Source organism: Oncorhynchus nerka, linkage group LG27 (genome assembly GCF_034236695.1).
Source record: "Oncorhynchus nerka isolate Pitt River linkage group LG27, Oner_Uvic_2.0, whole genome shotgun sequence".
NCBI classification, from domain to species: domain Eukaryota; kingdom Metazoa; phylum Chordata; class Actinopteri; order Salmoniformes; family Salmonidae; genus Oncorhynchus; species Oncorhynchus nerka.
In genome coordinates, this window is record NC_088422.1 from 50,477,562 (window position 1) to 50,501,400 (window position 23,839).

General features: G+C 41.4%; 1 protein-coding gene across 1 annotated transcript in view; it reads left to right on the top strand.

Annotated features, from left to right (window-relative positions):
- LOC115112502 (titin-like) overlaps positions 1 to 22,477 on the top strand; it is a 30,485-nt gene extending 8,008 nt beyond the window's left edge. The window contains exons 2-12 of the mRNA XM_029639601.2: positions 6,104 to 6,240; positions 8,195 to 8,294; positions 9,756 to 9,841; positions 10,131 to 10,302; positions 13,223 to 13,402; positions 14,498 to 14,620; positions 14,789 to 14,916; positions 15,094 to 15,124; positions 15,233 to 15,326; positions 15,446 to 15,563; positions 15,672 to 22,477. Of these exons, the coding sequence (XP_029495461.1) occupies positions 6,106 to 6,240; positions 8,195 to 8,294; positions 9,756 to 9,841; positions 10,131 to 10,302; positions 13,223 to 13,402; positions 14,498 to 14,620; positions 14,789 to 14,916; positions 15,094 to 15,124; positions 15,233 to 15,326; positions 15,446 to 15,563; positions 15,672 to 21,101 (6,597 nt within the window). The 5' untranslated portion in view covers positions 6,104 to 6,105 and the 3' untranslated portion in view covers positions 21,102 to 22,477. The remainder of the gene's footprint in view (positions 1 to 6,103; positions 6,241 to 8,194; positions 8,295 to 9,755; positions 9,842 to 10,130; positions 10,303 to 13,222; positions 13,403 to 14,497; positions 14,621 to 14,788; positions 14,917 to 15,093; positions 15,125 to 15,232; positions 15,327 to 15,445; positions 15,564 to 15,671) is intronic.
- The last annotated feature ends 1,362 nt before the right edge of the window (positions 22,478 to 23,839 follow it).

A 23,839-nucleotide genomic window follows, 5' to 3' on the forward strand; every position in this document is an offset into this window, starting at 1 on the left:
TCTATCTGTATTTCAATGTAAAGCATCTCTTTAATAATACTTACTGTATAATATAAGCATACTTTCCCTTATAACAAATCAGAAAAACACTGGATAGATAGATCCATGTGCATGTGTAGCATGTGACAATTGCAGGATCATATCAAGGATAGCATCACAAATTAATACATACAGTTGAAGTTGGAAGTTTACATACACCTTAACCAAATACATTTAAACTCAGTTTTTCACAATTCCTGACATTTAATCCTAATACAAATTCCCTGTCTTAGGTCAGTTAGGATCACCACTTTATTTTAAGAATGTGAAATGTCAGAATAATAGTAGAGAGAATTGATTTATTTCAGCTTTAATTTCTTTCATCACATTTCCAGTGGGTCAGAAGTTTACATACACTCAATGAGTATTTGGTAGCATTGCCTTTAAATTGTTTATCTTGGATCAAACGTTTCATGTAGCCATCCACAAGCTTCCCACAATAAGTTAGGTGAATTTTGGCCCATTCCTCCTGACAAAGCTAGTGTAAAGGTTTGTAGGCCTCCTTGCTCACACACGCTTTTTCATTTCTGCACACAAATGTTCTATAGGACTGAGGTCATCTTGAGATGTTGCTTCAATATATCAACATAATTTTCCAAACATAACGATGGTCATTATGGCCAAACAGTTCTATTTTTGTTTCATCAGACCAGAGGACATTTCTCCAAAAATTACGATCTTTGTCCCCATGTGCAGTTGCAAACCGTAGTCTGGCTTTTTTGGCGGTTTTGTAGCAGTGGCTTCTTTCTTGCTGAGCGGCCTTTCAGGTTATGTCGATATAGGACTCGTTTTACTCACATAGCATATCATTACATGTCATTACAGCAGTATGTACCGGTATGTTAGCTGTCTACACAACGTTAGTACCTATACATCAAACTTGACAGTATATTAACTATAGGCTATTTAACTACCCAACATTTATTGACTTGATTATTCCTGTCATTCTTAGGTTCCCTAAATGTTATAGTCGTTGTGCGTTCTCAATGGACATTCGGTGTGCTTTCGTAAATCCGCTCTTATCTACTCCGATTTCAGAGCACTCTCATCTGAGTGTACCAGACCGCAGAATAATGAATTGACGAGCGCTAAAAACCCGTTGAATTTGCCGGTGTCAGTAAACATCGGCAAAAAAACGGACTTAATTTGTTTCCAGCAGCACAGTTACAGTCACTAACGCTCTGGTTAACACGAAAACTGCCTAACCAGCTCTGCTAGGGCAAGTAAAATGGTCCGAGGGGTCTCACTTGTGTCTGGAAGTAGCTAGCAATCTAGCCAACGTTAGCTTGGGTGCTTGACTGCAGTTGTAAGGCCAGAATGCTCAAATCAACCCTACTCCTCAGCCCAAACGTCCAGTGTGCGCTCCGATAGCGAAACGGTGGGAATATACCCAGAGGGGTTTTCATTTTCATTGAATAGAAACACTATAATATTAATCAAATGAATTAAGCAAGTACCAGTCAAAATTTTGCACACACCTACTCATTCCAGGATTTTTCTATATTTTTACTATTTTGTACATTGTAGAATAATAGTAAAGACATCACAACTATGAAATAACAGGTACGGTATCAGTTAAGAACAAATTCTTACTTACAAGGACAGCCTACTCCTTCCTCGCCGTCGGGGAATTGAACCCCTGTCTCCCACTTGCCTGCAATATGGAAGACTATCAAATGCTTCTCAAAGATACCCTCTGGTGGTCAAACTACCAATAACTTGCATTAACAGAATAAATGGCTGACAATTAGATAACGTGCCACAGAATGCTGCAGCAGCCCACAAGGTGTGCCACAGTATGACATAACTTTTAAAGGAGGAACCACTGTATCTATAGAGTACATTATGTACTCTATTGCTTTGGATGTGCAAGTGTCACAGACATATAGCTTGAACTTGATATTGATAACCCATTCACAAGTTGCATTGTAATGAGACAAGTACTAGTAAAGTGGGTGCTAGACATTGGTGGTGAATGAGGTCAGTTTTCCACTTACTAGTTAAGCTCTTTGAGCATCTGGAAAAGCAATATATAAATGCAATCAAGTATTAGTATTATTATAAAATATGGTAGAGATTGAGGTAACCCGTCCTGCAAGTACAGGGAACTTTATGGTCTGCCCGCTGATCTTATTTTCTGAAGGGTTAGGAAGGGAAGAGGGAGGGGTATACTATGTGGGGTATGCACTGGAACAGACCACATGGAAAGTGTTTGTGTATACAGTATGTGTGTGCTTTCATATATCCATACCACATAGACTGTGGTCTATACATACGGTATGTGTTAATATTTATTCAGGTGTCCATACATGTGTGTGTGTGTGTGTGGGTTGTTTATGTTTCCATTCATAGTATGTGTGTGCGTGCGTGCATGCAGTGAGTGTTTTTTATATGAGTGTGTGTGCATATGTTTATTTAAGTATGTTTAATGGTGCATATAGCTACACGTGCTCTCATTTCAAGTACAATACCCTGATCTATCCACTGTCTATTGTTCCCTCGTCTTCTTGGGATGGGAAGGGGGTGGGAGGTGTCTGGGTAGGTGGGTAGGACTCTGGCACATAGACTACTACTTCTCAAGCTGCACTGAGATGGTGGTTGTTCAGATATTGTGTTCAGATATTTTGGTTATCTGACTTACATCCCTCCCCCCCACACCAAGTTTAGCCACAAAATGGTTCCCCATGGTAGGCACTGTGTACTTATAGTTACACTTCCAGCACTATGGGTACAGCCTTATGGATGGAACCAACCCCCCAATGGCAACAGGGCATGCTAGCTAAATGCCTGATTTGTTGACAAACTCAGTAAGTTGTTTAGTTGATTGTACTGAAGGTCACAAACAGAGATCCTACCTAACAGGTAATATCTATTGTTACTTCAAGTCAGTGCTACATTTTGTGTCATATTTTAGTTGATTGTCTAAAACAGCTTACAGGTAGCTTTAGGCTGATCAAACGTCATTTACCAACTAACCTAACGTAGCAAGTGTAAAAGAAATGCCTGAAACTACATGCCCCACATTTGTATTTGTATTAATTATGGATCCCCATTAGCTGCTGCCAAAGCAGAAGATCATCAAAGGTAAGGCATTAATTATATCGCTATTTCTGACTTTCGTGGCGCACATGCCTGGTTGAAATATCTTTTTCATGCTTTGTATGCGGGCCTCAGATAATCGCATGGTGTGCTTTTGGCGTAAAGCCTTTTTGAAATCTGACACAGCGGCTGGATTAACAAGAAGTTAAGCTTTATTTTGATGTATTACACTTGTGATTTTATGAAAGTTAAATGTATTAATTCTGTAGTTTGAATTTCGCACCCTGCAAATACACCGGATGTTGGCCAGGTGGGACGCTACCATCCCACCTGCCCATAAGAAGTTAACAAGATTCAACAACTGAGACATAAACTGAACAAGTTCCACAGACATGTGACTAACATAAATGGAATAATGTGTCCCTGAACAAAGGGGGGTGGGGGTCAAAATCAAAAGTAACAATCAGTATCTAGTGTGTCCACCAGCTGCATTAAGTACTGCATTTACATTTACATTTAAGTCATTTAGCAGACGCTCTTATCCAGAGCGACTTACAAATTGGTGCATTCACCTTATGACATCCAGTGGAACAGTAGTGCATCTAAATCTTTTAAGGGGGGGGGGGTGAGAGGGATTACTTTATCCTATCCTAGGTATTCCTTACTGCAGTGCATCTCCTCCTCGTGGACTGCACCTGATTTGCCAGTTCTTGTTGTGAGATGTTACCCGACTCTTCCACCAAGGCACCTGCAAGTTCCCAGACATTTCTGGGGGGAATGGCCCTAGCCCTCACCCTCCGATCCAACATATCCCAGACGTGCTCAATGGGATTGAGATCTGGGCTCTTCGCTGGCCATGGCAGAACTATGACATTCCTGTCTTGCAAGAAATCACACACAGAACGAGCAGTATGGCTGGTGGCATTGTCATGCTGGAGGGTCATGTCACCCTGACCATCACCCTTGGTGAGACAAAACCAGTGAATCAGCGAAGGGCACTTTTTTCCAGTCCTGTCGGGTCCAGCGACTGTGCCCATAGGCAATGTTGTTGCCGGTGATGTCTGGTGAGGACCTGACTTACAACAGGCCTACAAGCCCTCAGTCCAGCCTCTCTCAGCCTATTTCGGACAGTCTGAGCACTGATGGAGGGATTGTGCGTTCCTGGTGTAACTCTGGCAGCTGTTGTTGCCATCCCGCAGGTGTGATGTGTGGATGTACCGATCCTGTGCAGGTGTTGTTACACATGGTCTGCCACTGCGTCACTGCATCTCTCTGTAGTGCTGTCTTAGGCATCTCACAGTACGGACATTGCAATTTATTGCCCTGCCACATCTGCTTTCCTCATGCCACCTTGCAGCATGCCTAAGACACATTCACGCAGATGAGCAGGGACCCTGGGCATCTTTCTTTTGTTGTTTTTCAGAGTCAGTAGAAAGGCCTCTTTAGTGTCCTAAGTTTTCATAACTGTGACTTTAATTGCCTACAGTCTGTAAGCTTGTTAGTGTGTTAACGACCGTTCTGCAGGTGCATGTTCATTAATTGTTTATGGGTCATTGAACAAGCATGGGAAACTGTGTTTAAACCCTTTACAATGAAGATCTGTGAAGTTATTTGGATTTTCACTAATTATCTTTGAAAGACAGGGTCCTGAATACGGGACTTTTCTTTTTTTGCTGAGTTTAGAACTAAGTTCTATTTTAACACCTGGCTCCGCAGACGCTTGCAAGCAGTTTGGATGAAATGATTGAATAACATGTAGGTGTACATTTACTTTGCAACATTCAGGCAGGCAAAGTGCGCAGTATGGTCAGCATGTCAGAACAGCCCTTGTTGGGAGTTACCACAGGATAATTACAGGGTTCTCAGGCATTATTGCTTAATTAAGTACAAACATTTTAAAGACCACAGGGATTTTATAGAATTCGATTCTATAAAAAGTGACATCTTTCACATGCATCTGTTTCCAATTACATCTCATTGAATGTTGACTATTAAATAGAAAATAGCATCCACCATCTATTTCCTTTCTCTTCTGTTGTCCGAGTGAAGATACAACAAGTTAGTTAGACACACAAGTGGGCATGAAAGATCGAAGCAGGATTATTGTTATTTGTTGTGACACGTGGATTAGATTAGATGACAATGACATCTCAGCAGATGTGTAATCTCCTCTTCTTCCCTGCACAGACGAGCCATGGTAGTCTAGACTATTGTTTGTTTTGTTGATCATGTTATGCACTCTGAATGATAGGGCTGCGAGATGTTTTCTTTGTTAGAATATATGACAAATGCATTAGATTAATATAATGAATTACGATAAACTACAACAGACTAATCAATCAAATAAATAGATAACAAGACATCATTTAATTACAAAAGATAATGTTACAATACTAATGTTAGAATACACACAGATCACTCTCTCACATAGGTTCTGTAGATCTGCAAAGTGCACAATCTGGTCTGCTGCTGGCTTTCCAACAAGTACTAAGAATTACACTCTCAGTTTGTTTGGCTAAATCTGCTCATCCACCAGTGACCTGTATTGTGGGAGTTGTAGTGTTAATAACCACTGATCTGTAGTCCTCCAGTGCAGTTTATGGCAGTAGGGATGGAGGCAAGTCACGTCAATGCTTTCCCTGTACTGTCTGGTACCATTACAGCCACATGTCAATATGCAATATGCAAAGGTCTTAGGGCTCAGTTCCAACCAACAGTTGAACTAGTGTTCTCCCAAAATAAGCGTCATGTCTATGTCATGCAACTGACTTTTTCAAAGGCTCCAGAAATGACAATGAGACATGCCTAGTTAAATAAATAATAAAATAAATGTAGAAATATAACCACTTATTTTCTGACTGAGTGATCCGAGTGATTCCCTTCTAACACTGCTCCATTGCAAGATTAATATATTTAAATGAGACTTCCCTAGTGAAATAACGATTTATTTAAATAAATAAATACGATGTGTCTTCACAGAGCTTATCTGTGATCTCTGGTGACTGACTGCTCTGTGTTCCTGTAGGAATGGAGTTCCCTGTGGACGGCCTGGCCAGCATGACCCAAGAGGTCCTGGAGAGATCAGCCCAGGACTACATGAACAGCATCCTCCACAGCAATCCAGACTCACCTGCACATCTCACCCTCGCCAACAACACACAGGTAAACACCTCACCCTCAGCAATCCACACAGGTAAAGGAGCTTTGACTGCATTTGTGACCGACTAGCTCGATTCAGTCTTATGTAGCAAATTTTGAAATTGTGTTTTTTTACATTGGATCAAAGTACAGACTCAGAGGTAGAGAATTGTATATCATACCATACAGTTGAGGAACATTGGAAAATTGATGAATTTATAACCTCACTTATGAGAAAATGTCCCTTGAATGTTTTGGTACACCTACTGGAGAGCTCTTCTTTGTCTACACCTATTCAGCATCGTTCACACCCTCTTAAGCTTTAGCCCCACCCAGCTCTTTAAGAATTCATGTGAGGCCATGTACTAAACAACCAAAGTTTTCAAGACTAACTGGTGTGTTCATAAATTCAATCTGGTGTACCAGAGTGTGTTTAGAGTGCGCTCTGTGCGTACCGTAAACGCAGAGTGTTGTCAGATTGTCCGTTGGTAAATTCAGAGCGTTTCACTCTCGGAGCGTTCAAAGCGCACCTTAGACGATTTGGCCGAGGAGTCGGGTTGATCCAAGCGTTCTGACCTAACAACAGCAGTCAAGCACCCAAGCTTACTGGCTAAGGTTGGCTAGCTTGCTAAATACTTCCAGACAGAACAGCTCACTCTGACCATTTTACTCACCCTAGCAGAGCTGGTTAGGCTGTTTTTATGTTATGTTGGTGTCTGCAACTGTGCTGCGTTTTTGCAAACGTTTACTTACACCAGCCATATTCAACAGGTGTTGCGCGTTTGTAAATGTGTCAGTTATTCTGACGAATTTACCAGCTACGTCTATTGAGAGTTGTCACAGTGGAGTCTTTTGATTAGACATTTAACTAGCTAGCTAAACAATTAACCATAATCCCAACTCATAATGTTACTACCCTGCATGAATCTGCAGGGAGCTAACCAACCAGGTTCAATGATAGCTAGCTAGCTAACATTAGGCTATAATTAGCCATGTAAATGGCTCTGAGATACGAATAATATTATTACACAGATCATGCATGTAACATTAGCTAGCAAGCCAGCCAGCTAACATTAACTAGCTAGCTAACAGTACGCTTTAACTTGAAATTAACCCAACTTTTTGACAAAATTAGAAACGTGTAATATCTGAAAATGTAGCTAGCTAGACAATCTCACCCGTATAAATGGATGGACGCTTCTCCCTCTCTGTCACGGATATCATGGTTGCCTTAGTTTGAAGATGTAATCCAGAGACAGCTGTTTTATACAACAGCCTTCTGTGTGTTCTCTTTTCGACTCCGTCTGCATATTTGCAATCAAACGCCAGAATTTTCTTAATCTCCTTAGCTATCATACTCCAATTCCACAGTGTTGATATCGATTTCAAAAAACTTGATCCTCCGGAAAGTGGAGAGCGACCCCTTTGCAGTTCTACTACGTGATATCTTTAAAAACATTTTTTTTTAAAGCTGCGTTAGAAAGGATTACAAACACATCAGCTCAGGTTTTGCCACAGAAAAAGAAAAGATCTTCCCTTTAGCCATGATTGGCGAACAATTGTATTTGTATTTACAGATGGCATACAAGATTGTTATTAAGGTACATGGAAGTTGGCAAGTTCCAGAAGGCATTTCTACCAAAAAACGTTTACGTTCAAATGGCTCTCCTGTGAAGTAGTGACGCGTGACATACTCCTACTTTGCTGAAATTAGTCAGATTTGACTGCCAAAAATCTGTCATTGAATCTGCCTTGGCTAGATTTACATACTTCCAGTGCTACAGTTATTCCAGGTCCGCTTCGCCACTTTAAAATGACAAAACAGTTATATTATGAAATCTTCCCCTTTTCATAGGAAGTAGCCTATTTGATGGAATTCAAATGTACAGCATCCCTAGAATTGTTCTACTATATGCTAAATTATACCCCAATAGATTAAATGGTTGAATTTTGATCTTGTGCTCCTGTCCTCACCCAGGTGCCCATTGGGCTTTCCAATGTGGGTTTCGTCCCTCTGTATGGAGCCGACCTGAGACAGAAAGTCCTCGCCCTGTTCTCCCCACAGGACCAGTTTACAGGTAAATGAGGTCTTATGAGGAAATTGTTGATGATGTTGACACAAAATGGAGACTGCTAATGGATAAACTGGACCCCCCCCCCCCACCTGAGGCTAATGTAATGCCACTGTGTCTTTTGTGCCTTCGGGAACTGTAAAATTAATCATGAAAATGTTTACCAATTGTAACAGTTAACAATGTAATAATATGTATTTAAAAGCGGTACATATAGTATTTCTAAAAGTTTATTGTATTCTTAGTCTATATATTGTGCATTCAGAAATGATTCAGACCCCTTCACTTTTTCCACATTTTGTTACATTACAGCCTTATTCAAAAATGTATTAAATGAAAAAAATATCTTATCAATCTACACACAATAACCCACAACGTCAAAGCTGATTTTTTTTTCTTCTATTGAAGATAGAAAACAGAAATACTTTAAGTATTCAGATCATTTGCTATGAGACACGAAATTGAGCTAGGGTGGATCCTGTTTCCATTGATCAACCTTGAGATGTATCTACAACTTGATTGGAGTCCACCTGTGGTAAATTCAATTTATTGGACATGATTTGGAAAGGCACACACCTGTCTATATAAGGTCCTGCAGCTGACAGTTCACGTCAGAGCAAAAACCAAGCCATGAGGTTGAACGAATTGTCCATAGAGCTCCGAGACAGGATTGTGTCGAGGCACAGATCTTGGGAAGGGTACCAAAAAATGTCTGCAGCATTGAAGGTCCCCAAGAACACAGTGGTCGCCATCATTATTAAATGGAAGAAGTTTGGAACCACCAAGACCCTTCCTAGAGCTGGCTGCCCGGCCAAACCGAGCAATCGAGGGAGAAGGGCCTTGGTCCGGATGGTGACCAAGAACCTGATGGTCACTCTGACAGAGCTCCAGAGTTCCTCTGTGGAGATGGGAGAACCTTCCAGAAGACAACCATCTCTGCAGCACTTCACCAATCAGGCCTTTATGGTAGAGTGGCCAGATGGAAGCAACTCGTCCGTAAAAGGCACGACAGCCTGCTTGCAGTTTGCCATAAGGCTCCTAAAGACTATCAGACCATGAAAAGCAAGATTCTCTGGTCTGATGAAGCCACGATGGAACTCCTGAATGTCAAGCGTCACGTCTGGAGGAAACCAGGCTCTGCTCATCACCTGGCCAATACCATCCCCAGCATCATGCTGTGGGGACGTTTTTCAGCAACAAGGACTGGGAGACTAGTCAGGATCAAGGAAAAGATGAACGGAGCAAAGTACAGAGAGATCCTTGATGAAAACCTGCTCCAGAGTGCTTAGGACCTCCCCAAATACCCAATAAGAATCAAGGCTGTAAATCACTACCAAAGGTGTTTCAACAAAGTACTGAGTAAAGGGTCTGAATACTTATGTAAATGTGATATTTTCATTTTGTGAAGGGGTCTGAATACTTTTCAAATGTATTGTATGTAATTGTTGTGTGCGTTATCTCTATCAGCGGTGGGGCTGTACTTGTTGGATCGATGGTGGTCACTGGAGGACATCCTAAAAACAGCAGACCCTGCCAGAGATGGATGTGTGGAGGTACTATCTTTGAAAACTATTTTAGCTGTATGTGTACTAATACACCACCTGGTTGTTGAGAAATAGCATGTGTAAGAGTTCTCACTATTGTTGCAGAAATTATTATACAGCTGCAAAAGTAAATGTAGAATAAGACGCATCCAAGAGACAATAGGTATATATTGGTGTGTTTATTTTTTAAATGTTTTTTTTTAACAAGAATTAGATAGTATTGGGTCAGTGAATTGAATGAGACACACAGGGGTGCTGACTGATGTGGTTGTGTGTTTTGCTATGTGTTCCTCTATAGGTGGAGACTCTAGGGGAGAGGATAGTCCTGTACATTTTGAATCGTGTGGTGTACAGAGCTATGGAAATGAGTTCAGACGAACTACCTTTCCTCTGCCACGGGGAGAGCGACAACGCCAAGATCCTCTGGAAAGACGGACAGGCAGTCGGCTTCTACTCAGTCAAACCTTCAGGTAAGGATCCTGGCGTTGACATTGAAGATAAAAGCATTGATGCTCAATTCTTGTCACACATCAGGTATTATGGAGTAGAGTTCAAGTGTCTATGTGCTGTTTAGTAAACTATGGGTGACCTTTAATACTGAAAATTTTAAATACAGAACAGCATATGTGTGCAAAACAAAGATAGTTCCTAACTCACAAAGCCAATGCGCATTTTCGCATAGACGTTTATACATATTGTATTCTTTCCAATGTGTATATATACAGTGGCTTGAGAAAGTATTCACTCCCTTGACATGTTTTCTATTTTGTTGCCTTACAACCTGGAAATAAAATAGATTTTAGGGGTGTTTGTATAATTTGATGTACACAACATGCCTACGACTTTGAAATATGTTTTATTGTGAAATAAACCAGAAATAAGACAAAAAAACGGAACTTGAGCGTGCATAACTATTCACCCCCCCCCCAAAGTCAATACATTGTAGAGCCACCTTTAGCATCAATTACAGCTGCAAGTTTCTTGGGTATGTCTCTATAAGCTTTGCACATCTAGCCACTGGGATTTTTGCCCATTCTTCAAGAAAAAACTCCAGCTCTTTCAAGTTGGATGGGTTCTGCTGGTGTACAGCAATCTTTAAGTCATACCACATATTCTCAATTGGATTGAGGTCAGGGCTTTGACTAGGCCATTCCAAGACATTACAAATGTTTCCTCTTAAACCACTTGACTGTTGCTTTAGCAGAATGCTTAGGGTCATTGTTGTGCTGGAAGGTGAACCTCCGTCCCAGTCTCAAATCTCTGGAAGACTGAAGCAGATTTCCCTCAAGAATTTCTCTCTAATTAGCACCATACAACATTCCTTCAATTCTGACTAGACTCCCAGTCCCTGCCGATGAAAAACATCCCCACAGCATCATGCTATAACCACCATGCTTCACTGTAGGGATGGAGTTCTCCGGGTGATGAGAGGTGTTGGGTTTGCGCCAGACATAGCATTTTCCTTGATGGCCAAAAAGCTAAATTTTAGTCTCATCTGAGCAGAGCACCTTTTTTCATATGTTTAGGGAGTCTCCCACACCCCTTTTGGCGAACACCAAATGTGTTTGCTTATTTTTTACAATAAGCAATGGCTTTTTATCTGGCCACTCTTCCGTAAAGCCCAGCTCTGTGGAGTGTATGGCTTAAAGTAGTCCTATGGAGCTTTGCAGCTCCTTCAGGGTTGTCTTTGGTCTCTTTGTTACCGCTCGGATTAATGCCCTCCTTGCCTGGTCCGTGAATTTTGGTGGGCGGCCCTCTCTTGGCACGTTTGTTGTGGTGCCATATTTATAATAATGGATTTAATGGTACTCAGTGGGATGTTTCAGATTTTTTTTATTACCCAACCGTGATCTGTACTTCTCCAAAACTTTGTCCCTGACCTGTTTGGAGAGCTCCTTGGTTTTCATGGTGCCACTTGCTTGATGGTGCCTCTTGCTTAGTGGTGTTGCAGACTCTCAGGTCTTTCAGAACAGGTGTGTGTATACTGAGATCATGTGACAGATCATGTGACACTTAGATTGCACAAAGGTGGACTTCATTTAACTAATTATGTGACTTATGAAGGTGATTGGTTGCACCAGATCTTATTTAGGGGCTTCATTGCAAAGGGGGTAAATACATATGCAGGCACCACTATTCGGTTTTTAATATTTTAGAATTTTTTGAAACAACTTGTTTTTTTTCATTTCACTTCACCAATTTGGATTATTTCTTGTATGTCCATAACATGAAATCCAAATAAAAATCCATTTAAATTACAGGTTGTAATGCAACAAAATAGAAAAATGCCAAGGGCATTTTGCAAGGCACTGTATACTGAAGGAAAATGTAAATGCAAAATGCTACAATTTCAAAGAATTTACTGAGTTATAGTTCATATGAGGAAATCAGTCAATTGAAATAAATGTTATTAGGCCCTTATTTATGGATTTCACGTGACTGGGAATACAGATATGCATCTGTTGGTCACATATACCTTTAAAACAATGGGTCTCAGGATTTCATCACTGTATTTCTGTGCATTCAAAAAGCCATCAATAAAATTCAATTGTGTTCGTTGTCTGTAGCTTATGCCTGACCATACCATAACCACACGGCCACCGTGGGGCGCTCTGTTCAAAACATTGACATCAGCAAACCACTTGCCCACACAACGCCATACGCCGTCTGTGGTTGTGAGGCCAGTTGGATGTACTGCCAAATTCTCTAAAATGACATTGGAGGTGGCTTATGGTAGAGAAATAAACATTAAATGATCTGGAATCAGCTCTGGTGGACATTCCTGCAGTCAGCATGCCAATTGCACACTCCCTCAAAACTTGAAATATCTGTGGCATTGTGTTGTGTAACAAAACTGCACAGTTTAGAGTGGCCTTTTATTGTCCCCAGCACAAAGTACCCCTGTTTTTTTTAAACCTTTATTTAACTAGGCAAGTCAGTTAAGAACAAATTCTTATTTTCAATGACGACCTAGGAACAGTGGGTTAACTGCCTGTTCAGGGGCAGAACGACAGATTTGTACCTTGTCAGCTCAGGGGTTTGAACTTGCAACCTTCCGGGTACTAGTCCAACGCTCTAACCACTAGGCTACCCTGATCATGCTGTTTAATCATCTTATTGATATGCCACACCTGTCAGGTGGATGGATTATCTTGGCAAATGAGAAATGCTCAGTAACAGGGATGTAAACAAATTTGTGCACAGAATTTGAGAGAAATACGATTTTTGTGCGTATGGAACATCTCTGGGGTATTTTATTTCAGCTCATGAAACATGGGACCAACACTTTACATGTTGCGATTATATATTTGTTCAGTGTACATTCTATATATGTTTCTGACTATCTACTGTAGTCATGAGTCTCCATATGTTTTCCTGTTTTCCCTATAGGCAGCTTGTGCAGTACCTTCTTAACCCAGTGCTATCAGCTTCCTATCATGGACTCCATATTCGTCAGGAAGTGTCACCGTGACAACGGCCTGGGCCTTCAAATGCTGGAGAACTTTGTTGAATGTTTCAAAGAGGACTGCCTTGGGTTGAGATACCCCCTTTCAAAAGTTATGTACAAAGGTAATCATCAACCTTTTTTACTAATTGTGGAATACAGGAAAAGGACCGAGCACGCCCCCATTCTCATCAACGGGGCTGCAGTGGAGCAGGTTTAGAACTTCAAGTTCCTTGGTGTCCACATCACCAACAAACTATCATGATCCAAACACACTAAGACAGCCGTGAAGAGGGCACGTCAAAGCCTATTCCGCCTCAGGAGACTGAAAAGATTTGGCCTGGGTCCTCAGATTCTCAAAAGTTTCTACAGCTGCACCATCGAGAGCATCCTGACTGGTTGCATCACTACCTGGTATGGCAACTGTACGGCCTCCGACTGCAAGGCACTACAGAGGGTAGTGCGTTCGGCCCAGTACATCACTGGGGCCAAGCTTCCCGCCATCCAGGACCTCCATACCAGGAAGTGTCAGAGGAAGGCCATAAAAATTGTCAGACTCCAGCCACCCTAGTCATAGACTGTTCTCTCTGCTACCGCACGGCAAGCGGTACCGGTGCACAGTGGCAGTTCTAGCTTGTATGGCTCCCTGGATGAACCCCCCCCTTCAACAACAAAAAGCACCATTCTGCACTAACTGTCATTTTTATTCAGACATTTGGAACAACACAAATAAATAATCATAACATTTAAGACTATATAAATATATATAAAAATAAGACTCATAAATCTCAGAAAGAAGTAACAAAGACAAATAGAAACAAATTGTAGTATATAAATACAAATAAAAAAAGAGAATTGAATTATTACACTATTGCACTTCAAACAATAAACACACAAACTAAATTGCACAACTAATGGCATTACTAATTGCATTAGTACTGTACAAAGTTAGAGGTGCGCTATTTGATAGATTCCCCTGCTCCCCCTACCTTATTATTATTCATTTTTATTCTTAACTTCTTAAAGCATTGTCGGTTAAGTTCCTGTTGTATTCGGCGCATGTGACAAATAACATTTGATTAGTTGTTGAAATACTTACAATGTTCACACAGAGAAATACAAGGATGGTTGAAAGATTTCAAAACATTCCCTATCCTCTCCTAACCTGCAGCCATCAGCCTACCAGTCCACTTCCTTAACAACTTCTTATCGTTTTCCAGTGTGTGGGAAGTACCTGAGCCTGTACCCGGCCGACAGAGACCTGCTGTGGGAGGTGGAGAGTGTTGGAAGACCCAGCCAGAGGACTAACATAGCCAACAAGATCCAGGCTATGGGTCTGAGCTGTATGTTTATCACAGGTTTAAAATGGCAGACGTGCACATCCCAGACGTGCACAATATAGCCTAAGTGTCTATATTGCTGTACTTAGGATGCTAGAATGACACGTCACTGTATGTCTTGAACAGAGACATTTCTCACTAAAATTATGGAATTGTAACTTCTTCCCTCAGCCTTATCCAAGTACCTCCCCTTTACGGAGCACTCTGTGGCGAACCGTGTGGGGGCTGAAAATGAGGGGGTAATGGAGAAAGTGACATCACGCATACAGGAAGCCATGGAGTACACTGTTAAAATTGTGGTACATTTTTAAAATATAACAATAGATTTAATGTAAAGAATATAAAACATGTTATGTGACAAATAATCTCTATTGTTCAATATTTATTTTAGTTTTGTGTTACTTTGACTTATAGCATTTGCAATGGAATGTTTATTGTTTTGCTTACATAATAACATACATTTACTTTGTTTATAGGAGGACGTTACACTGGTCAAAGTGACAAAAGGCAAGTATTGGTTGTTTCATGTACTGGATCTTTGTAATAAGTTCTAACATATGTTCTCTAAAACGACAGAGTTTCACCTCCTAACATCATTTTTTATGATGTTTCCAGAGAAGGAAGAAACGCCGGTTACAACCAGAGGCAGGAGCAGTGGCCAGAAATTCAAGAATATCTCGGAGGAAAGCAAATCAGAGAAAGTCATCAGGTAACAGAATGTGAATACTGCTTTGTTTCAAATGTTCATGTCCAGTAAAACACACAAACAGTTAAATAACTATTGCCTAAAATGAAGGTCATTCACTTTGGAATATATGTGTGGTGTAGGATTGAGGATATTGAAGCAGAGGTGGATACCCCAAAAGAGAATCCAGTTTCAGAGCATCAGCAAGAGAATGAAAAAGTTGTTGCTGTAGCTGAATGCGACGAAGAGGAGTTAGCTGAGGTATATATAAATGTAATAAGATTCGTAAACAATTCATCTGTTTTTCAAGTGTCCAGGAGTAAGGAGGCTTAAGTGACACAGGCTCTTTAAAAAGTTTATATTTTACAGGATGTCGTTGACATAGCCACAGAGGACATAGCAATTGAGCTTGATAATGTGTCCTCGGAGATTGAGGAGGAGGAGGAGACGGAGGAGGTTCCAAAGGAGGTGGCAGGAACCAATGAAGACAAAGAAGAGAACAAAGAAGAAACAGCCGAAGAATCCTCGAAGGAGGGGAAAAAAAGAAGAGGCAGACCAAGATCCACTCGTCTCACGAAACTTGTTGAGGCTGAGGAGGAGAGAGTGGAAGAGGAGCAGCCAGTAGTTGAGGAACTTGCTAAGGAAGAGGAGAATATCTCACCAGCTGAGGAGGAAGAGGCAGCTCCAGTGGTAGAAACAAGAGTCTTGAGGAGAGGAAGAAAAAGCGTTCCGCCTACCCTAACACCAAAATGCAAGTTCACAAGAAGAGGCAAACTGCCTGAGGAAGAGAAGGCGGAAGAGCCAGAGGAGAAAGAGGCAGCTGAGGAAGAAGAGGCACCCGTAGTGGAAGCAATAACTGAGGAAGAGGAAAAATTGGAGGAAGAGAAGAAAGAGGTGGAAGCAGAAGAAGAAGAAGAAGAAACGGTAGAAAAACTAGCAGAGGTAGTTGAAGAGGCAGAAAAAGTGGAGGGGGAGGCAACAGCAGTGGATAATGTAGCAGATGAACCAGTAGAAAAACCAGTTGAGGAAGAAGAGAAGACCACACCACCTGAGGAGGAAAAGGAGGCTCCAGTTGTAGAAACAAGAGTCCTGAGAAGAGGAAGAAAAAGTGTTCTAGTTACTACACCAAAATGCAAGGCCACACGAAAAGGCAAACAACCTGCGAAAGTGGAGGCGCCAGATGAAGAGTCAGCTGAGGAAGAAGAGGCACCAGTAGTAGAAGCCAGAGTTTTGAAGAAAGGAAGAAAATCTACCCCTGCCAAACCCAGATGCAAATCCAAACAAAGCCACAAACAATCCGAGGAAGAGGTAGAGGAGGTGGCTGAACCTGTGTTGGGTTCTGTGGATAAAATGGTAGAGAGAGAAAAAGAAGTGGAGGAAACAGCAGCAATAGAGAAGGGAGAAAAAGTGGAGCAAGATAAACCAGTGGAGAAGGAAATGGCAGAGAAGGAGGTAGCTGTAATAGTGGAAGAAGAAATGGTGGAGGAAGAAGAGGAAACTGAAACGGCACCAGTGGGAGAGGAGAGTGTTGCAGAAGAAAAGGTGGAGGAGGAAGCAACAACTGGGGAAGAGGAAAATGTGGAGAAAGAGAAGGAGAAACCCGAAGCTGAACCTGAATCAACGGAAGAGGAGAATGCTGCAGACGAAAAGGTGAAGGAGGTAGCAACAACTGAGGAAGAGGGGGAAGCGGAGATAGTGGAGGAAGAACAAATAGAGGAAGCTGAAGCTGCAGTTTCAGCTGAAACTCTTACTGTGGAAGAAAAGGTGGAGGAGGAAGCAAAAACCATAGAGGAGGAAAAGGTGGAGGCAGCAACAACTGAGGAAGAGGTAAAAGTGGACGAAGAGAAGAAAGAGGAAACAGTTATAGAAAAACTAGCAGAGGAAGTTGCTATGGTAGAAGAGGCAGAAAACGTGAAGGAGAAAGAAGAGGCTAGAGAAGTGGAATTTGTTGCAAATGAAGTGGTAGAAAATCCAGTTGAAGAAAAGAACACCTCACCATCTGACGAAGAGGAGACCTCACCACCTGAAGAAGATGCTCCAGTTGTAGAAACAAGAGTCCTTGGGAGAGGAATAAAAAGGGTTCCTGCTGCTCTGACTCTGAAACGTAGGTCCACAAGAAAAGATAAACAGCCTGAGGAAGAGAAGGTGGAGGAGCCAGAAGAGGAAGAGGAAGCTGAGGAAGAGAAGACCCCATTAGAGGAAACCAGAATCCTGAGGGTAGTAGGAAAATCAGCCCCTGCTACTGCCACACCCAGACGCAAATCCACACGAGCCCGCAAAGAACCTGAGGAAGAGGTGGTGGAGGCAGCTGAACCTGTGGCAGAAGCGGTGCAAGAAGAAAAAGCTGTGGAGGAGGAAAAAGGAGAGGAAGAAAAGGAAGAGGAAGCTGAAACTGCGCCAGTGGAAGAGGAGAGTGCTGCAGAAGAAAAGGTGGAAGCAGAAAAAGCAGAGGAAGAGGAAGGAACAAATCAGGAAGAGGAAAATGTGGAGGAAGAGAAGAAAGCACAAATAGTGGAGGAAAAGGAGAAAGAGGAAGCTGCTGCTGAAGCTACAACTGTGGAAGAAGAGAGTGTTGCAGAGGAAAGGGTGGAGTATGAAGCAGGTATAATAGAGGAAGAAGATATTGTGGAGGAAGAAAAGGAGTCAGCAGATGAAGAAAATATTGAGGAAGCTACAGCTGTGGAAGAAAGAGTGGAGGCGGAAGCAAAACACGCAGATAAAGAAAATGTGGAAGAAGCAATAACTGAGGAAGAGGAAAAAGTGGAGGAAGAGAAGAAAGAGGCAGAAAAAGAAATGGGAGAAAAACTAGCAGAGGTAATTGAAGAGGCAGAAAAAATGGAGAGGGAGGCAACAGCAGTGGAGAATGTAGCAGGTGAAGCAGTAGAAAAGCTAGTTGAGGAAGAAGAGAGAACCACAGCACCTCAGGAGGAAGAGGAGACCCCAGTTGTAGAAACAAGAGTCCTGAGAAGAGGAAGAAAAAGTGTTCCAGTTACTCCACCAAAACGCCAGTCCACACGAAAAGGCAAACAACCCGAGGAAAATGAGAAAGTGGAGGCACCAGATGAGGAAGAGGCAGCTGAGGAAGAAGAGGCAACAGTAGTGGAAGCCAGAGTTTTGAGGAAAGGAAGAAAATCGGCCCCTGCCAAACCCAGATGCATATCCAAACAAGGCAGCAAACAACCTGAGGAAGAGGTGGAGGAGGAAAAGGTAGAGGAGGTTGCTGAACCTATGCTGGATTATGTAAAGAAAAGGGAGGAGAGAGAAAAAGCTGTGGAGAAGGAAATGGCAGAGGAAGCAACTGCAGCAATAGAGGAGGAAGAAAAAGTGGAGCAAGAAAAACCAGTGGAGAAGGAAATGGCAGAGGAAGCAACTGAAATAATGGAAGATGAAATGGTGGATGAAGAGGAAGAGGAAAGTGAATTTGCAGCTGAACCTGAATCAGTGAAAGAGGATAGTGTTGCAGAAGAAAGGGGGGAGGAGGTAGCAACAACCGAGGAAGAGGAAAAGATGAAGGAAGAGAAAAAAACGGAGATAGTGGAAGAGGAAAAAATTGAGGAAACTGAAGCTGCAGTTGCAGCTGAAACTATTACTGTGGAAGAAAAGGTTGAAGAGGAAGCAAAAAACATAGAGGAAGAAAAGGTGGATGAAGCAACAACTGAAGAGGAAAAAGTGGATGAAGAGAAGAAAGAGGAAACAGTTTTTGAAATAGCTATAGAAAAACTAGCAGAGGAAGTTGCTATGATAGGAGAGGCAGAAAAAGCGGAGAAAGAAGAGGCACGAGTAGTGGAATATGTTGCAGATGAAGTGGTAGAAAAGCCATTTGAGGAAGAGAAGAAGACGTCACCACCAGAGGAGAAGGAGGAAGCGGAGCCTCCAGTTGTAGAAACAAGAGTCCTGAGGAGAGGAAGAAAAAGTGTTCATGCTACTCCGACTCCAAAACGCAAGTCCACACGAAGAGGCAAACAACCCGATGAAGTAGAAAAGGAGGATGAGCCAGAAGAGGAAAATGGATATAAAAAAGAGCCACCAGTAGTGGAAGCCAGAGTTCAGAGTAGAGAAAGAAAATCTGCCCCGACACCCAGACACAAATCCAAACGAGCCCGCAGAGAACCTGGGGAGGAAGAAAAGGTAGAAGAGACAGCTGAACCTGTGCCTGAAGCTGTAGAGGAAAAGGTGGAGGAGGAAAAGGTAAATGAAGCTGTAGCTGAAACTGCTACTGTGGATGAAAAGGTTGAGGAGGCAGAAGCGATAGAGGAAGAACATGTGGAGGAAGCAACAACTGAGGAAGAGGAAAATGTAGAGGAGGAGAAGGAAGCAGAAGCTGCACCTGAAACTTCACCAGTGAAAGACGAGACAGTGGCAAAAGAAAATATTGAGGAGGAAATTAAATCTGTAGAGGAAGAAACCGGCGTTGAAGCAACAGTTGAGGAAGAAGAAACAGTGGAAGAAACAACAACTGAGGTGACTGTGGTAGAAGAGTCAGAAAAAGTGGAGGAGGCAACAGAGGTGGAAAGTGTAGCAGAGGAAGTAGTGGAAAAGCCGGTTGAGGATGAGGAGAAAGCCTTACCACCCGAGGAAGAAGAGGGTAAAGTTGTAGAAACAAGATTCCTGAGGAGAGGAAGAAAAAGCGTTTCTGTTACTCCTCCAAAATGCAAGTCCACGCGAAGAGGCAAAGAAGCCGAGGAAGAGGAGAAGGAGAAGACAGGAAAGATTGAGGAGATGGATGAATTTGTGCAGGAAGCTGTGGAGGAAAATGTGGAGGAGGAGGAAGAAGAGGCACTGGTAGTAGGAGCCAACATTCTGAGGAGAGGAAGAAAATCTGCTCCTGCCACACCCAGATGCAACTCCAAACAAGCTTGCAAAGAACCTGAGGAAGAGGAAGTAAAGGGGATTGAAAAGATGGAGGAGGCAGCTGAACCTGTGCCAGAAGCTGTGGAGGAAGGAAAAGCAGTGGAGGAGGAAATGGTAGAACAGAATAAGATGGAGGCAGATGTTGCGATGGTAGAGGACGAAGGAAACACTGAAGTACAAGCAGACAGTGGTGCTCCTGAGGCAAAAGAAGAAGCAATCACACATCAGCCAGAGGAGGTTATGGCAGAGCAAACCAAGGAGAAGGAAGAAGAGGAGAACACAGAGGAGAAAACTACAGAAACATCAAAAGAGGCAGCTGAAGTAGAAACAGCTGAAGCGGTAGATGAGGTGGAAGAAGAGGTTGATAAGGTAATGGCAGAAGAGGCAAGCGTAGTAGAAGAGGAGGAAGTGGCCTCAGTGGCTGAGAGTGGTGTCAAGCCTGAGGAAAATGGAACAGAGAAGGAGAAGAAGGAAGAAGAAACTATTGAGGAGAATGGTATGGAAAATGTAGAGAGCGGTGAGACAGAGGCAGAGGATGGAGTCGGGGTCAAGGTGGACAACCTTAATTTACAGTTGGCAGAAGACGATGAGGAGGAGGAGAAAGAGGAGGGGGAGAAGATGGAGGTAGAGGAAAAGAGAGCTGCTCCAACTCAGAAGGAAGAGCTGAAGAGCTCTGCGGAAGAGGAGGCTCCAGTGGTTTTAACGAGAGTTCTGAGAGTGAGGTTAACTGCCACACCCACAACCACACCCAACTCCAAGGCCACGCCCCAGCGTAAATCCACAAGACACAGCAAAATAGTAACACCTGAGAAGTTCGATCCTGAGGTGGTCCTGCTTTCATCAGATCAAGAGCAGGAAGAAAGCCTTGTGGAAAAGAGACATCTACGTAAGAGAAAAAGCACAGGTCCAACACCTGTTCACAGATCCAAGTGCCACAGCAGAACTTAGGCTGTGAAGACAGGTATTTTTGTTCTCCTCTTTAAATATACAGCTATAGAGGAAAGATTTCACATGGGACCAGATCATTTCCTTTTATCTATTTGTCAGAAGAAGAAAGAAATTGAAAAAATGCTTCCTGTTTTTATGTAATTTTCCGAGTCGATATGCTGCATATTTAATACATTTTTATATTGTACGTACATTTAGCATTTTAAGTACAAATCTGTTTACTATTTTTTCAAATTGCAGCTGTCATTTTGACCTTAGTGGCGGGTAACGCAATGTGTTTCAGTAGGCTGGGAGGCTTTGGTTTTCTGATAAATGTATAGTATTTTTAGGTCGAACAGTTTTTAACTGTTTCTGTTGCAGTTTCTAACCGCACAAATGATTCTATACAATTTTTTTGTAATCACAATTTAAACATGATCTTCTAAGATAGCATTTATTCTCTCAAAATACTACAGGGTGTATTTCAGCATACCATAATTCCAAACGGTGTCCCCTCAAGTATAACTCAACAACTCTATAAATAAATACATATATTTTTTTACGTATGAATTTAGTTACACTTATTGTCATTAAGAGACATCTGATTTTGTTAGTCAGTCTCACTCAGATATAATATTAAAACCTGCAACCATTTCTCTCCACCCTATGGAAAAATGTGTATAATTGCAGGAAATTAGTTATAAAAATGCTCAATCTTTTATCTGTCGAATTGCAAAATCTGTAGAATTGCAGCAAACTTGTTTTAAAACTGCAACATTTTCTCTACACCCATGGCAAAATGTGTAGAATTGCTCTAAATTAACTGAATTACGTATGCACAAATGGGTACGCAGACCCATGAGCAACTGCGGCACCTTATTAGTTCAGATTTTTTGTGGCCCCCACCCTCATCAAAGTTACCCATCTCTGATATAAATGCTATTACATTAAATATGTAATATGACACAAATATGATCATTTGTGTGTTTCAAAAGTGTAAAATATGTCCTATTTTATTAAGGGAATAATGCATTAAGCAAGTTTTATTTTTATTTTACTGCACATTTGAGTGACATTTCTCTTTGACATTTTTTATGCTCTGACCAAAGTAAGCTGTTTTTCTCAGTGTTGTTTGGGGCATGATAGTGACTAGGGTGGGTCATCTAGGTGTTTGTATGTCTATTTTGGCCTGATATGGTACCCAATAAGAGACAGCTGTTTATCGTTGTCTCTGATTGGGGATCATATTTAGGTAGCCATTTCCCCATTGTTAGTTGTGGGATCTTGACTATGTGTAGTTGCCTAGCAGCACTATTGTATAGCGTCACCTGTCGCTTGTTATTTTGTTTGTTTGTTTTTTCGGTGTTCAATTATTTTAATAAAGAGAATGCACGCTGTGCCTTGGTCTCCTTCATACGACGAATGTGACAGGAACTCAGGATCTAAAATCACATTTGATGTTTTTGTCTATGGTTAATTTCAACATAATTCTTGATTTGAATTGTCAACACTGTCATGGTGTTACACTTTGTGTGTATTGAAATATTTGGTACACCTTGAACATAATGATATTTAGTGTTAAAAGATATAAAAATGAATACACACAAATATTTCCTCACTGAGCTGACGAGGCATAATATTTTAGTTCATTTGAAAAGGATGTTGTTCGCAATATTGATTTATATACCAATAAATGTATGTATATCCTCACATTTTGTTTATTGTTAATTAACCTCATTAAGGTTTGATGTACAGGAAGTTTAAATTTAGTAACAGTATAGTGCAATCCACAGTAATACCATGGCCATACAGAACAGTTTGTAAAATAACATTTAACTGTTTAAAATAACACTTATAAAAGCTGTGATGTTAAACTGTAAATGTTTTATCTTGAGAGGTGAAAATATAGCTAGCTTAACTCTGAGTTTTCGTTTATGTGTTATCGTGTTTCAAACTTTGAATGCTTTCTTATACATCTCAGTGTTCCACAAAAGCACAAGCCATGTAGCCTGTCTTGATCACAAACATTTCCATATGCTGTATTTTATGACACACCTCTTGTTGCATAATTTGTTTTAATTAGGCAAGTCAGTTAAGAACAAATACTTCTTTACAATGATGGCCTAGGAACAGCAGGTTAACTAACTGCCTTGTTCAGGGGCAGAATGACAGATTTTTTTTACCTTGTCAGCTCAGGGATTCGATCCACCAATTTTTTGGTTACTGGCCCAACGCTTTAACCACTAAGCTACCTGCCGCCCCAAAAACAAAAGGGCAATAGCGACAGAATTGATGCTGGCTAGAGAAAGGGACCTTTCTGGTGTCTTTTTGGAGTTATTTTCTTATTAGGGGTTCGCAGCAAAGCTGTGAAACCTATTATTATTGTCTGAATTATAATATTTAAGTAACAACTTTAAGAATGATTACTGGATGCATTCAACCTACAGCACTAGACTAAATTTCACTTGTGTCATCCTTGTGGTGCTTTCACTGATTTCACATAAAGGAAGAGTTCCTACATGATCAGTGGTGTAAAGTACTTAAGTAAAAATACTTTAAAGTACTACTTAAGTCATTTTTGGGGGGATTTGTACCATACTTTACTATTTATATTTTTGACAACTTTTACTTCACTACATTCCTAAAGAAAATAATGTACTTTTTACTCCATACATTGTACTCTTTACATTTTGACAGGAAAATATTCCAATTCACACTCTTATCAAGAGAACATCCCTGGTCATCCCTACTGCTTCTGA